Source organism: Girardinichthys multiradiatus, chromosome 7, assembly GCF_021462225.1.
Source record: "Girardinichthys multiradiatus isolate DD_20200921_A chromosome 7, DD_fGirMul_XY1, whole genome shotgun sequence".
Classification (NCBI taxonomy): domain Eukaryota; kingdom Metazoa; phylum Chordata; class Actinopteri; order Cyprinodontiformes; family Goodeidae; genus Girardinichthys; species Girardinichthys multiradiatus.
In genome coordinates, this window is record NC_061800.1 from 47,613,659 (window position 1) to 47,630,312 (window position 16,654).

Genomic DNA, 16,654 nt, shown 5'->3' on the forward strand with positions numbered 1-16,654 from the left:
TGATTCTAAACCAGCTGTAAAAGGACGACTGGATGACTTCCACTGGGGCTCCTCAGGCTGATTAAATCCACAAAGTTAAACATGTGTGAGTCACTTTGGGCCACTGAAGCCTCCCCACGTCTTATAGCTGCTCCCCATCTGGATTACAGGAATGTTCACTCTAAACAGGAAATGACCCTAATCACATTATATGTTTTAGTCTGTTTCTGGTGTAGGAGCAGCTGCCATAAAAAGACTTAAGGCGGCCAAAATCCTAACAAGAAGCTTTGTTAGATGTGAAGAAGTATCTCCACAACCATGCAGCTGAGATAAACCTGGAACCTTCTGTCATTTTATCACCAGCCTGCGTGAATGATTGCATTCATGTGGAACGTGACTGTTTTTGAGGGTTTCCTTAGAGTTGATGACAGGACACAGTATTTATGTTCATCTTAAACCCTCCCTGTTACAAGTTCTTCAGGAATAACTCCATCCTTATCACTGCAGGAGTCCTGCTTCTCCGGGTGTCCCGACTCCTCAGGTCTGTTCAGTGTTTTTAGGTTTGCACTACATGCTGCTGACAGCTGATCCACCTGGAGTAAGCAAACAGCTCTGCATGCACTTCACAAGCCGAGATACCCCGAAAGTATTTGGACAACCCAGTTACACGACTGGTTATGACAACATGATCCAAGTTACTACAGAGATAAGAGGAAAAACAGAAGATAGACAACAGAACTAAACATATTGACAAGCCAACGTCTCACTGAAGCAGAGAAATCTAAGATCTCAACATGAAACAAATCATAAGTTCAGCTGGGGATGAAAGAAACTATGGGTGGCAACTACAGAGAACCTGGAGCTGAACCATGAAAACCACTGAGCATCTATGACTGAGAGCTATGAGGAGTTAGCCAGGTCACCTAAAGACAACATGAAGGTAAACAAGGATTTTCAAGCTGTTAAATGTTATACTTTTCTCCTTCTTATTTTATTCAGCAAGTCAAGTTTGCTCCTTTCATCAAACATTTCAGACCAGGTTAAAGACACCTTCAGGCCTTCTGGGTTTTCTCCAACAGGACCAAGGAGGCCTGGGGGCCCAACTCAGTCCCAGCCCCAAACAGGGACTGATATAAGAGTTAACGGTCTTTGTGGCTGGCCTGTTTGGTGCAGCCCTCTGTGAGACCAGCTGCCTGTTTACACACATCTGACGGGTCATGGTGAAGAGCACAGAAATAAAAAAGATAACCGGACTTCAGAGTACCAAGGCCAGAACCAAAGGTCCGCTTCACATTCACCATCCATCCATCCAACCATCCATCTTTTCACTTGTAATAAACTATTTACTCAAAATAACTGAATCTGTAACTGAATAGTGAGACATTTAACCGGTCAGAGGAGTCACTGTTAGGATCACAGCGAAAACCCCAGAGAGGTGAGCACAGAGGAAGGATGAGCCACAAGCCCAGGAGGAGGAAACCAAAGTGTGAAAAAGACTCCAGCTAATCTAATCTCAGAAATCTGCTTGTAGACAGAGCCAAACAGATTTAAATTGAAGCATGTGAGTTCCTGTGAGTTCCCCATGACCAACTAAGGAGTCATGATAGCCGCATGGCTCTGAAGATGGGAGTCAGTCTGCTAAATCAGTTGCTTCAAAGGTAAATATCTGATCATTAAGTTGATGTGAAGCCATTAAAGTTAGTGTGGAAAAGGCCTTAATGCTAAATTCTACCAAAGGAAGTTATGTAATCCTGTTATGATCCCCACAGATCATGTCGGATAGCGATGATGCTGTAATATTAACGGCTCAGAGCCACCAATGTTTTCTCCATCTTACTTGTATTGGAGCGTTTTGAACGTGTTGGAAGCTACTACCTTAAAAATCGACATTCTTCTCTGGTTTCTGCTAGAAATTACCTGGAGATTTTATTTTAAAACAGTTTAATTCTGTTGACTTTTTCAAGTCTAATCTGAATTTTGAAGTTTGAACTTGATTCTTCGTGTCTATAACCCTTATTGAACCTTAAAAAAACTAAAGACAGAAATACGATTTAAAAAATTATCTTGAACTGAACTTGGAAAAGTGTTCATATATTTTTATCTCTGCCAAACTGAAGTTAATTAGTCCCAGAAAGTATGCATGTCCCATATAAAGCTTGAAGATTGGACCCAGTTGGACATTTGTATCGTTTCAAGTTGTTGCCCATTTAATGCCTTTTCCTACTTCAATACTATATGTAAAAAATAATATGGGGTACCTATGTAACCAATGAGCATTTCTACTTTAAACCTATATTTAATCCCTTATAGTACCCACACAAAACTTAAAGGTGGGCCCCAGGTGAGTGTTGTTAACCTTCTGCTCATAGATTGACTATCTACAGCAAGCCTATATAGATAATGAGCTGGACCAACATGCAACCCAGAGAGCCCATTTTGAACCTAAAGGGGGGCCTCACTGAACACACTAGCTGTAATTTTACAGGTTTTTCAGAATTATGGGCAAATAGGTCCCAGATTTTCCTTTAATCAGTCCTCTGTACAGATCCAGCTATCACCCTTTAAGGTGTTTCTGAATAGAACCCATTACATCCCATCACATATATATTTCTATTCATATTTAATCTTTCTAAGCAATGTTTGCTTTTTTAAATTATACAAATGACATCCATTGAGCCAACATTAGACAGGTATTTTCAAAATGTTTCCCTAAATCCTAGATTAGAAGAAAATTTTCAGGATGGGAAGTAATGAAAACTCACTTTTATGTTAATACCAAAAATGACATTAGCATGACGGTTAGCATGTTAGCTTCATGCTGCAGATGCAAATAATGTCACCATCATACAGGACCAGGAGTAAATGAGGAAAATATAGATTAAAATTAATAGAAGTAAAACTTTTCTAAACTTGTTATAAAATATGGTTAGTCATTTAGAAAGAGTTAGCGTGTTAGATTAATGCTCCAAAAATAATTAAAGTAAACTGACATCTTTAGGCTCCATTCATTATTCCCCTTAGACAGGTGGGCTTATTAGGGTACATTCCAGTCCTGAAACCAAACAAAATATTCTGAATGCGGTTCGTCTTCAGATGAAAACCTACACAGGGCCTTTGTCCCAGCTCTGTGGTGTGTTGGGAGGGGGCACGCATGTTGATGCTTATCAGCTGTATTCAAATGAGTGTAATATAATAAAGGATAATTGTGTGGTTGCATTCCATACATGCTTGTGTTAACAGTGTTAAACAGGGCCCATTTCCTGTAGACAAATGTCCATGTCAGGCATCTTCGGTTTGCAGGACAGTGCTCACATGCAGCAAGCTTCCTGTTGGCGCCTAACACACTCCAGATACAGCAGGCTAATAGGATTTATGTCATTCTGCAGGTCTAAATATGTTTAAATCCCCCACTAATGATGTGCTTTGCTCCAAAAACATGTAAGGCATCAATGACTTATTAGTTAGTTTGATGCTGGAGAGGTTTTCTTAGAGCTGGGAAATGGGTAGCGTGCAAGTTAGCTAGTTTCCACTGTGGAAGGAGAGTGGTGGCGGGAGGTAAAAACCCTCCTGGAACTCAGCTCTGGCAACATAAACACATCGCTGCCCTGAAAGCTTTCATGTTTATCCAGATCTTTGCATCTGGCACAACCCAGCAGAACTATTCAGTGTGTAAATTCAATTTGTGAAGTGTAACTGGTAACAGCGGGCTCTTCTCGGCCCGTGGTGGTGGACTGTGCCAGAGTGCGGGTCTGCAAGACTTCTTGGGATATTATCAAATCACAAAGGAATGATGAGAGAAAGTGGCCATGTTCTACCAGGTCATGTCTGTTTTCTGCTCACAATCACTTTATTATTTTTGAAATTGACAACTTCAACACGTAACTCTCAGTTCTCAGTTTCTACCTTTTTTAAATGCCTTTTTCTCTAAAGTTTATCCGTCTGTGGGAGGGAAAGTTATGGCCTCTCGGTTTCCCTAAAGGGAAACTGTTGGAAGGCCTCAGATTTATTGACCATAATGGAGCAGAGGGCATGAAAGCAACTGTGTCCAAACACTGTTCCCTGTGTCTATGGGACTGATTTATGTTTCATACCATATAGTGAGTCTCCTGCCGCTCATATGTACGTTTGTGTTTGTTTGTCTTTTATCTTCATTTTAACTATATTGACCATGGCCTTACTGAGCTATGTTTAGAGAACCAGTGAGCTTCAGTTTGTTTCCAGAGACCCATGTTGACTCAGTAAAAACAAAAATATTGAAATAGAAAAGTCTTGAAGATTCTTCTAAGAGTCTTCTAAGAGTCTGGGTACGTTATGTTTTTTTTTTTTATCTTCCAATTCTAGTTTTTTTAGCATATTTAAAACCCTGATAAAAAACTATTTGAATCCAGTGATGATCTCATATCTCTGTTCTGATGAAAATTAAAAAGAGAGATCATATTTCTCCTACCTTCGCTTCCCTTCATTGACTCCCTGTTAAATCCAGAATATAATTTAAAATTCTCCTCCTCACATATAAAGCCCTTAATGATCTAGATCCATCATACATCAGAGATCTGATTGGTCCATATGTTCCTAACAGAGCACTTTGTTCTCAGACTGCAGGTTTACTGGTGGTTCCTAGAGTCTCTAGAAGTAGAATGGGAGGCAGATCCTTTAGTTATCAGGCTCCTCTCCTGTGGAACCAGCTCCCAGTTTTAGTCCTTGAGGCAGACACCCTGTCTACTTTTAAGGCTAGGCTTAAAACTTTCCTTTTTGATAAAGCTTATAGTTAGAGTGGCTTAGTTTATCCTGAGTTATCTCTGTAGTTATGCTGCTATAGGCTTAGGCTGCTGGAGGACATAATGACCACTTTCACTCTCCATGCTACTTTCTCATACTACTCTCCAGCTGAACCAACTCAGATATCCAGAGTAATTGTTGGAGAAGACTTGTTTCTCAAGTTCCAAACCTACAGTGAAGGTTCATGTTCCTTTCAGCAGTACTTTTACAGCTAAGAGTTGTATTTAGCAGCACGCTGATTTACACGTTTAGCACAGCAATTTCCATCAGGCACCAGGCCAAGAGGCTGCAGGGGAAGGCAGGCGTGAAGAATCAGGGTTCAGAGGGTTACAGAGAGTACAAATTATGTCCTCCAGCTTTATTGGCAGGTTTGTGATTATTGCCCAACTCTTTTTTTTTTTTAAAGAGAAGTCACTCCAATATTCCTTTCAACTCTCATTACACTCACCCATTACAGGCTGTGGTGTCTCTGTACAAGGCTGCAAACTTGATGGCTTTGGCACAGTTACATCTTCCTGAGCTACTCTTCACAACCTGAAAGCATCGACTGTCCCCGAGTACTTTATGCACTGTTTTTAAGACCCAAAACAGGACCTAAAAACATGAAGGCTCACCAAGCCCTCAACTCTGAACATCTAGTGTTGTATGCAGTTGAGGTTCTGGCTCCTGTTCAGTAAATGTAGCCCCTGATCAGCAAATATCCGACATCTCCCACTGGTAGATATCTCTGATGCAGATAAGGCAAAGAAAGAATGAATCATATTTAATAAGCTGAATTTTGGTCCCAAAAATCAAAAAAAGATTACCAACATGTACATTCATGAGCAACTAGCACAGATTTTCTTATAAAAGTTGCTGCTAGTTTGTGCGCTGGATCTCCAGGATGAGAACCTCCTGTTCCTCCGCATCCTAAAGATGTTCTGTTGGACTGAGATCTGGGGACTATGGAGGTCATTGGAGTTCAATGTTCATTGTCATGTTCAGTCTAAGATAATCTGAGCTTTGTGACGTGGAGCATCATCCAGCTGGAAGGAACAATCAGAAGATGGGTCTAATGTGGAGATGGTCAGCACCAATAGAGATTGGCTGTTGGGGTTTAAGCACTGCACTCTGTTCATGTTGTTCTGACCAGATTCTGTCCAGACAATCTGAATGTTGCAGCTAAAATCAAGTCTCATTAAACCAGGGAATGTTGGTCCAATATGTTCCGGTCCAGTTCTGGTGATTTTGTGTGAATTTTAGCCTCAGTTTCCTGTTCTTAGCTGACAGAGGAGGCGCCTGGTGCGGTCTCCTGCTGCTGTAGCCCATTTGCTTTAAGGTTCTTTGAGCTATTGGAGCCTTTCTATCGTCTGGAACCAGTCGGCCCATTCTCCTCTGACCTCAACCAGGCCTTTTCAACCACACAGCTGCTGCTGACTGGATATTTTCTCTTTTGCAGAGCATCCTCTGTCAAGCTGAGAGATGGCTGTGTGTGAAAATCCCATCAGATCAGCACGTTCTGAAATACTCAGACCAGCCTGTATAGTACCAGCAACCATGTTGGTTAAATCCTGTTTCTTCAACACTCTGATGCTCAGTTTAAACTTCAGCGCATCATCTTCACCACGTCTATCTGCATTAATGCAGTAAGTTGTTGTTATGTGATTGAATGACTTGCCATTTGTGTTAACAAATGAGCCCGCCTCCAGATTATGATGGTGGTGGTTCTTTCCTGTGGAGCAGCAATACGTAAGAGTAAGTGATCTTATTGGTGGAAACAAAGAACTGGTGCTAATGGATCACTAGCACCAGTTTAGCACTGGAACCAGTCTGGTGGGGAACAAACCCTTATGAAGGACCGAAAACAAGAAGCAGCTCAAATGTTTCAGTCTTTTCTCAGCATCAAGAAACTCTAAAAGGTGACAAACTGAGCCTGGTCATTCAACTGGAGCAAGAACTGGTTCCCGTCTCCTCTGGTCAATGGTTGGTGTGTACCGTGGACAGGTCACCACTCCATCTCCACTCAGACATGCAGGATAAACAACCAGGCATGCACACACCCACACCTCCGCAACTACCTGACATGGACTTTTCTGGATTAACCGGTGAAAATAAACACCTCTATGTAGAAAACAGGCAAATTCCAACCGGCCAAGATTAAAACCCAAGAACTTCCTGCTGTGAGGCAACAGCGTCAACCACTGCACCACTGTGCAGCCCATAAACACACACTCTAGTCCATATTTAGCTTGTAATATTTATAGTTTTGGTCAATGTTTTTATGCAGCATGTTTTTATCTGCTGCACATCTTTATGGAACCTTATGGTTAAAAAAACTGACAGACTCACCGTTATCCTGATGTATGAGGAGACCCTGCAAACCATGAGCTGTTGATAAGCTGGTGTAGAGCAACCTGGCCATTAAAATCTGATTAAAAACTCAGGCAACAACTGTTTTAACCAGTTATTAAAATATCTACATGAATGTAGAGGCTCAGACCAACTTCTCAGCATAACTTTAATCAAGCTGTTGTGTGAGTTTCCCGAGAACATAACCTCCTTCCCACCAATCAGCCATAAAAATCCAAACAACGATACGAGGGCGGGCAGCTAAAAGCACGGAAACCAGACGGCTTTCCCCTAAACACTCCAGCCGTAGACCTGGAGTCCTGATAAGAGAAGGAAGGGAAAAGAAAACAGGCTCTCCACCCTTTGCATGGCCCGCTGGCACCAACACAGCCACATACTTCACATAGTGTTCACATGGATGCTCAGTCATATGGAAAAGAGCTGCAGCTTCAATCATTTCTTACTGATTACACTGGATGGGTCCCAGCATCAGTCTGCCATGATACTGAATAAACTGAAGGATGACGAAGTCTCGGCATGTCAGACTGTCCTGAGCACCTGAGGATCCTAGAATGATCTGTTCTATGCAACGTTATTCGGGAAAATGAGATTCATCTTGAGAATAAATATTTCTATGTTAACAGATTTTTTCCTCTTCCCATTGTCTGTCTGTCCGTTCATCCATCCATCCGTCCACCGACCCACCATCAGACTGTACATCCATCAAACCAAAAGGGGTCGATTGCCCTTTGGTTCAGTGAGGAAGGTGTTTCCAAACCGAGGAGACCTAAAGCGACATGATAGTTCTGTCCTTTTTCCAAAGGTCTTTAACCGGTAGGTTCAACAGAAACCCAGACATACTCACAAACATTGGAAAGATCCAGAAGAAACAGAGACCACACCGCTGTTTCTACAGCTGGAGGTCAATCAACTGAGAAGCAAATGTTTAAAAAGCAGAACCAGAACTAGACCTAGACTGAGAGTTGGCTTAGTGGGTCAACCAGATTACAGCCGAAGAAGCTACAGAGCAGGTGGTTAACAGCTCAGACCTTAATAGGATGGAGGACAATCTAGAGTCAATTAAGACTTAATGTTTTATGTCTGTTTCAGTCAAAAATAAGCAAAAGAGAACCAATGATTCTGTGTTTTATAGTCAAAAACTCAACCAAAGCAGAAAAGTAAGTAAAGCTGACGTATCTGAGGACATCTGAGTTAAATATCCAAAGAACTATTTAAGATAAAGTCCAACTAGAACAATCAGAACCCATCATTTTTAGTAAGCACCATGTTGTCCTGAAGATATTAAATGGTTGCTGTGGTCCTCAGCCATGATGACTTCAGGGTGATGCAGACAGGTCAGGATTTTTCTCCTGATACAGTTTAGCTCGCTGTAAATAACTAACAGCGTCCCTGTTGGGAATAAAGACCTGATCTCCATCAGCTTCAAATCTAAAATAAATTACAGTGATTAGAAAGGTTGATTTATTTGTCGCAGTTTTTGCAGAACACAGGACCAATATAGTCATTTAGAAGCCCAGGCCTTAGCGTTCAATGTTTGACCAGAGCTTTTCCTTTCTTGGAGGAACTTAGATGCTGAGGCTCCAGTCACAAATGAGGGAAACATGAAAAATAAATGCCTGTTTTTAACCAATCAGTTTCCATGTTAGTCCAGAGCTGCTGTAGCTGGTAATAACCAGCTGATCAAGGTTTGTTTTATTATTAATTATGGAACATAAGATGTTCCTATAAATTCTAGGGATGGACAATGTATCGGCATTAACATTGGTGCTTTCTGAGAAGCATTTACTGAGCAAACCCAGGTCCTGGGACACTAGCTACTTACCCTGCTCAGTAAACTACTGCAACTGAGTCCTATATAAACAAAGCTTTTACTCTGTGTCGACTGGATGCTATTAATTACACTAAAAGCAGGAGTGGCTGGCACAAAGCTCTGGCACTGCTGCAGATTATTTATGTGTGCAAAGTCCTGCAGGTGGAGCATGGAGCCCAGAGGATGAAGGGTATAAAGGAACTGCTGTGCACGCATTACAGTTCTGCAAAGCAGTCCTTCAGAGCAACTACTGGACATAAATGTCAATGTGTACAATTAGAAACATGCATTCTTAACCTCATTATTAATAAATAAAGCTGAGGCACTCATGCAGAAAAACAGAAAGCTTAGTTTTACAGACAGTGATGCAAGCAGTTAATCTGTGTCTGCAAGGACTGAAACACACACACACACACACACCGTGCAGAATCATTACATCAGCAGAGGAGCATGAACATTCATACTGGGTGTTTTTTTGTTTTTAAATGGTCCATGAACTTCTGCCTTATCCTGAATCAGACAGACGACCAATATACTCACACCTTCCTAAACTGCAGAGCTCCTCATGTTCTTTCACCATTTTCATAAGGCAGGCCTGGTTAAGAATATATATGGTCAAATCCTGTCGTATACAGGCTGCTGTCAGCTGAGCTGCACCACTCCCCGACACACAGGGATTCGTTGATTTTAGGAGATTTCCCAACCCACATTTTTCCCAAGCCAATTTTTATTTTATTTAAATATTAATTTAACAAAGAAAAGCAATATGGATTCTAACCATTAACAAAACAATGCCACACTGATAATGCTGCTAAATGTCGTATAAGGACAGGAAATTTAACTGCAGTGGCTGTTGGGTGTTACGATGAAGGGACACTGCTGTGATGGACGTCAGTAGGTACTTCCACCCACTGAACTGCTGTTGTTCATACTGGTGTGGGTTCAATTAATTAACGAGAGAAGCCTTGATCATTCTACAACAACCATACACTTCTAAGTACCATTGGTTTAGGTTATTATTTTGACAGTCATGATAAAAACAGGAAATTTTCTTTACCTGCTTTGGACAGTGAAATCCTGCATGTCTAACAAAATGCTCCTTCAATGTGTCTGCTACCCCAACAAGAAGTTAATCATTCGATTCCATCAACACCAGAACCACTTCCTTTCTTACTACAAAATAAGAGTCTGAAAAATAAATACAGTTGAACAGAGCTTCGTGAGACCGACGTCACCTCGACGAGAAATACTGCAGAGGTTTTATGCAGCAAGACCCAGGAATGCTCCTAACCAAGGTTTAGACGGACACCTGTTCTGTCCAGAAGGTCACGGCTAAGTCCAGTTGGACCGGTGTCGACAGTTTGGTAAGGCTCTTGATCTGACGGTGATGGGTTGGGTTTAGTTATGAATAGAAAAATCTACTATCGTCATCACAGAGTTTAAATATCTTACGTTTAAAATCATGAAATAATGATTTATATTTACCAGTTTTACCAAATTCGACCCAGTTGTTCATCCGTCCTCTTTGGCCTTCTTTGATCGCTTTTAAATCTGAAACTTAATTTACGTTGTCCAGTATCTCTATGGTTCCCTTTATAATTTCTCAAATTGACTAAAAACAGGTTTCAGACTCTAGATCTGAGAGGAGGTGATGAAATGTCTTGATGGAAAGTTTGAGTTGAATGGGAACCGGGTCAACTGGAACATCATGGTGCTGGCAGAGAAGGAATCAGCAGCTAATTCATTGTTTTAGTAGGGATGCACGATATATTAGCATTATCATCGGTATAGGCTGATGTTAATCATATTTTAACATATTGGTATTGATCCCATCGGTAAGACTCGGCCGATATTAATAACCAACGTTTATTTCCACCTTGTTGGAGTTTGTGTTTTTGGAGGGGGAGGTGGGTGGCCGATTTTCACTGTGTTGAAAGGGTAAATATTTTTCATCCATCACAGAAATATTAATATCGGATATTACATTGGCCCAGAATTCTCACATCGATGCAACCCTAGTTTTAAGATATCTGGTCAACTGAAGAGCTGAACACCAGTTTGACCTTAATGCACCCAGTCTGTGTTGTTGCAGGTTCCCATTAGGTGATCCCATGAACATAATAATGTCACGTGTACAGTGAAGAAAAATGATTCTGGACCATTTCCGAATTGGAAATAATGCAAAACAAAGTGATTATGTTCTAGGAACCTGGCCATAAAGCATTTGTCTCTTTTTCTAATATAGGTTGGTGCAACACAAAACAACCATAAGGTATGCTGGTTTTGTTTCATGCTACAGGAGCAAAAACACATGAATCAATAAAAATACAATAATCTCTTTCTGTGCATAAACGTTTCTGCACATCGACCAGTTAAACAAGAAAGAACATCCTATTTACAGATATAGTATGAATCTGCTGCAATCTGCAGATACAAATCCAGTCTCACAGCTGTCTCTGAACAGTTGGCCTTGCAAATCTCTGCAGGAATACAACGTACGTTTTCAGTCTTTTTCACTCAACAAGAATAAAAAGGAGGCAACTGTAAGTCCCTCTCAGTGCAGAGACTTCCTAGACTGCTGCCAGGTTTTCTCACACCTCGAGGTGGTTCTTTCTGTGCTACAAATATTACAGGGTCCGGTTGTGAAACGCTGCAGGCAAGTTCACAGCTGCAGGCTCACCGAGGCAGAAATTGCTACTAAAGACACGTATGCTTTGATGAACGGCTGACTGCTTTCTAACATGAAGACTTCAGGGGATTCTCCAGAAACACTAAGAGATGTAAAAACAAAAAAAAAGTCCTTCCAGTTGTAACTGTTAGCCACCGACCACATGGGAAGCCAAGGAGACCACATGCATGGAGGAACAAGCAGAGCTTTACAATACATGAACACAAAAACTGCATTAATACAGCGTGCAACTCCTAACTGCACTCTCAGACATCCCACCCAGCCCCTTACATGAACATACCAGACAGTCATGCTGCACTATGCTGTGCAAACATGCAGCAACTTTGTATCAGAAATTGATCTATACACACATGGAACGATGAAAATCTACTGTAAATGCAGCTTTGAAACAAAACAGCTGGGCTCATGTACAGCTATGAGTGTTGAATCAGCACCGCATGAAGCTTTGGTTCCTCTGCCCAAATCAAACTAAATCCCAGCTGCTTCCCCTCCACCCTCCACCCTCCTCACCTGGAACACTGCTGTGGCCATCCTGTCCGGATTACTGCCCGTCTCTGGATCGCTCTCTGCTGTTCTGTGTTTTAGTGTTGCATCGTCCTTCGCCTCCCTCCCCACCACCTCCTCTGAGCAGGTTTCCTGTGAGCTCCGACCAGATGGTTAAGGCTAGATCCACTTCGTTACCTTGGTGCAGCCCAGAGCCAGAGCAGCGTATGTGTGTGTGTGTGTGTTTCAGACAGGAAAAGTATGTGTGTGTGTGTGTGTGTGTGTCAAGTAATCAGAATTGGGGAGTCTCTTCCACTCTCAGCCCTCCTCCAAGAAAATGAGCATAAAAATTCCTCAGGAGTCCTAATGTGCGAGTGGAGGAGAAGTGCAGCCAAAGGAGAATGAGAACATCCCACAACTGGAGGCGGCGCAGTGCAGCACTCAGAGCTGAATAAGCAGGCAAAGTCTGGCTGCTCCCCTTCTCCTTCGCTGCCGAGGTTTTCTCCTCCCTCTTGTTCAGACCGTTTTTACCCTCCTTCCAAGCGGAGAGACGAATTAGGAAAAAAAATACTGAATTTCCCACGTTCTGAGACGAGAACTGGAGAAACAAAAGCTTTTTCTGAGTCAGATGCACTGCTTCCTGAAGAGCTCGTTCTTTGCTTGTTATCGGCTTCTCAAGTTACAGTTTAAATACGAGTCCCCTCAGCACCCCCTTCTGCATCATCAAGACCATTACTCTCACTTTCTGCACAGCTGCCACAAGAGAGAAACTGCCATTAAAGAGGCTATTGACTAAAACAGAGTCAGCGTCAAGAGCAGCGAGGGGCACCGAGTTATCAGACAAGCTATTGATGTTGGTCAGCTCATAAAGACACAAAACAAAGCAGTTTGGAGAACTTCATTTGGGTTTAATAAAGATGGATAAGGAGACATTGCTATGAAGGAAAGTCCAAGAGCTTGTTGACCTTGCAGTCACTGAGTGGACCATGAAGTTCTATGTAGACCAAAAGTATTCTATAGACTCCACCTGTGAGAGTCCATCTGTCCAGCAGCTGGAGCTTGGTTCTAGCAGAATAATGATCCAAAACACAACAACTAATCTACAACAGACTGGTTGTCTGTTGAAATCAAGGTGTTGAAACAGCCTAGTCAAAGTCCAAGCATCAACATAAATTAATGCTGTGGTGGGACCTTTAGAGAGCAGAGCAGAGACCTTAAAGAACTGAAGCAGCTATGGGAAGAAGAATGGGCTAAAATTCTTCCAGAACAAAATCAGACAGAAAATACGTTTTATTCACACAGCCTTTCCATGTTGGGTTTATGTTTGATAAATAATAACCACAAGGGATCTGTGGTGTGTTTGTGAACACTTAAGAAGCTCATAAAGACATCTTGATTTTGTCCTGATACATAAATTCCCCAATTTAAGATTGGGTGTACTTTCTTTTCCCTAAAGTGCTTATATTGTCCACATAAACACACTCGGTGTGCTTACACATCTGAGGTGTTTGGTCCACTTATAACACAGTCTGGTTCATTTCCCTCCGTAGTGTGTAGATGTGAAGACGGTGATCGCACTACCGTACCGTCCAGCTAAACCGAGACCGTTTGGAGGAGGTGGTCCTTTAGAGCGGCCCGTTTATGGCGTGAACGTGATCCGACCTTGATTCAACACAGCCACCAGGAGTTTGCTGCAAGCTTGATCTAAGCGCCTTCCTTGTTTGTGTTGCATTGTGGGAAGCAGTAAACTAATGAAGGCTGCGCCTCTTTTTCTTACAGCATAAAGGCTCCATGCAATCTTCAAGACGTCTTCTTAAAATCATTCAGATAATTTTACCTAAAATAAAACCCAGAAACAAACTATTGACATGATTAAATTCTCCATGTTCTATTTGCTCAGAACACAGAACCTGCTTCCTGTATTAACAGTTGGGTCTCCTGACCCGGACTCATCGGGCCAATAAACAGACTCAACGTTCTCACCTGGTTTGTAGTGACAGGTTCTGGTTTCTTTAGTGTTCTATGTGAAAAAAACCGAACCATTGGAACAAGCCAGAAGTTAAACTCATGAACTGATTTGGACCAAAGTAAGTAAACCATAGGTGTGAAAATGTGAACTATCCCCTTAAAGACTTCAGGTTAAATGCGAAAACTGATCCTGCAGCTGCACATGCCAGCGTTTACTGGACGTAATTAAGGACTCAGTCACTTACTGAAATACACTCACTGGCCACTTTATTAGGTACACCTGTCCAACAGCTCGTTAACGCAAATGTCTAATCAGCCAGTCACATGGCAGCAACTCAATGCATTTAGGCATGTAGACATGGTCCAAACGATCTGCTGCAGGTCAAACCGAGCATCAAAATGGGGAAGAAAGGGGATTTAAGTGACTTTGAACGTAGCATGGTTGTTGGTGCCAGACGGGCTGGTCTGAGTATTTCAGAAACTGCTGATCTACTGGGATTTTCACGCACTACCATCTCTAGGGTTTACAGAGAATGGCCAGAAAAAGAGAAAATATCCAGTGAGCGCAGTTCTGTGGGCACAAATGCCTTGTTGATGCCAGAGGTCAGAGGAGAATGGCCAGACTGGTTGGAGCTGATAGAAAGGCAACAGTAACTCAAATAACCTCTCGTTACAACCAAGGCATGCAGAAGAGCATCTCTGAACACACAACATGTTGAACCTTGAGGCAGATGGGCTATAGCAGCAGAAGACCACACCAGGTGCCACTCCTGTCAGCTAAGAACAGGAAGCTGAGGCTACAATTCACACAGGCTCACCAAAACTGGACTATAGAAGATTGGAAAAACGTGGCCTGGTCTGATGAGTCTTAATTTCTGCTGCGACATTCGGATGGTGGGGACAGAATTTGGCGTCAACAACATGAAAGCATGGATCCATCCTGTCTTGTATCAACGGTTCAGGCTGGTGGTGGTGTAATGGTGTGGGATATTTTCTTGGCACACTTTGGGCCCCTTAGTACCAATTGAGCATCGTGTCAACGCCACAGCCTACCTGAGTATTGTTGCTGACCATGTCCATCCCTTTATGACCACAGTGTACTCCATTTCTGCTACCTGTATGACCCCTTCTCTTTTCCAATGGTTATGGTCAATCTGACAGAGAGAGGTATCCCAATCGTTGTGGTTTTTAGTATAACAATGACCATCAGTGGGCTCTAGATGGACAAACTGTCTACTTTTAAGGCTAGGCTTAAAACCTTCCTTTTTGATAAAGCTTATAGTTAGAGCGGCTTAGTTTATCCTGAGTTATCTCTGTAGTTATGCTGCTATAGGCTTAGGCTGCTGGAGGACATAATGACCACTTTCACCCTCTTCACTACATTGATTGATTGATTAATTTTGTTTTTCTTTTGCGCATTTTATATGGCCATTCGGATGTTTCATTGATGTTGTAAATATGTATATAATTTTTCTCACTTTAAATACAAGGCACTTGCAACTGTAAACTTCTAGTTTGTCTGCTCCTTCATGAGTCGTATCTATCTTCTGAGAAAAACTAGCCCATTGACCTTATTGGTCACCATCCATTTACATTGATTTAAAATATAGTATACTGTTATCTTTACAGATATGCTACACTCACCTTCTACAGATGATCCACATAGTCCTGTCTTTCAGTGTTTAACCCTTTCTCTCTCCTAGACATGGCTACTGACTGAGCTTCTACTGTAACTAATTATATGTGATCTCTTTCAGACTCTAACCTTGAAAACTGTCTCAGAGTTTATCTGTTCTTTCTTTCTAGATGAAACGACTAAAGGAGCTACATCCATTAACATTTACTTTTCCTTCCCATAGAAAGTACTCCTGGATCAGTGCTTCTTTGTTCTCTTTGTGTCTCTGCTCTGTTCTCTCAAACCCCCAGTCGGTCGTGGCTGATGGCCGCTCACACTGAGCCTGGTTCTGGTTCTGCTGGAGGTTTCTTCCTGTTAAAAGGGAGTTTTTCCTCTCCACTGTCGCTACATGCATGCTCAGTATGAGGGATTGCTGCAAAGTCAACACCAGTGACTGTCCACTGTCTCTACAAGCTCATCCAGGAGGAGTGAATGCTGCAAGTCACTGACTGGATGCAATCTGCTGGATTTCCTTAGATAGAAAAACTTTTTAACCAATTTGAATAAATAACTGAATCTGACTGAACTGTTCAATGATTAGGATTAATTGGAATGTATGAACCTGACTGTTGTGAAGAACCTTGAGACGACATGTGTTGTGAATTGGTGCTATATAAATAAACTGAACTGAATTGAATGGTTACTTCCAGCAGGATAACGCACCATGTCATGAAGCACAAATCATCTCAGACTGGTTTCTTGAACATGACAATGAGTTCACTGGACTCAAATGGCCTCCACAGTCACCAGATCTCAATCCAATAGAGCACATTTGGGATGTGGTGGAACGGTAGATTTGCATCATGGATGTGTAGCTGATAAATCTGCAGCATCTGTGTGATGCTATCATGTCAATATGGACCAAACTCTCTGAGGAATGTTTCCAGTACCTTGTTGAATCTATGCCACCAAGGATTAAGGC

The 16,654-nt window shown here is 42.0% G+C and overlaps 1 protein-coding gene across 15 annotated transcripts in view; it reads right to left on the reverse strand.

The window, feature by feature from the left end:
• tns1b (tensin 1b) overlaps positions 1 to 16,654 on the reverse strand; it is a 185,824-nt gene that overhangs the window by 79,507 nt on the left and 89,663 nt on the right. For 2 of the 15 annotated variants that reach the window (XM_047370757.1, XM_047370755.1), the window contains exon 1: positions 12,117 to 12,529. The exons of the other annotated variants lie outside the window; for them this stretch is intronic. In XM_047370757.1, the coding sequence (XP_047226713.1) occupies positions 12,117 to 12,137 (21 nt within the window). In that variant the 5' untranslated portion in view covers positions 12,138 to 12,529. Of the gene's footprint in view, positions 1 to 12,116; positions 12,530 to 16,654 lie in introns of those variants that run through there. 15 annotated transcript variants of the gene reach the window in all.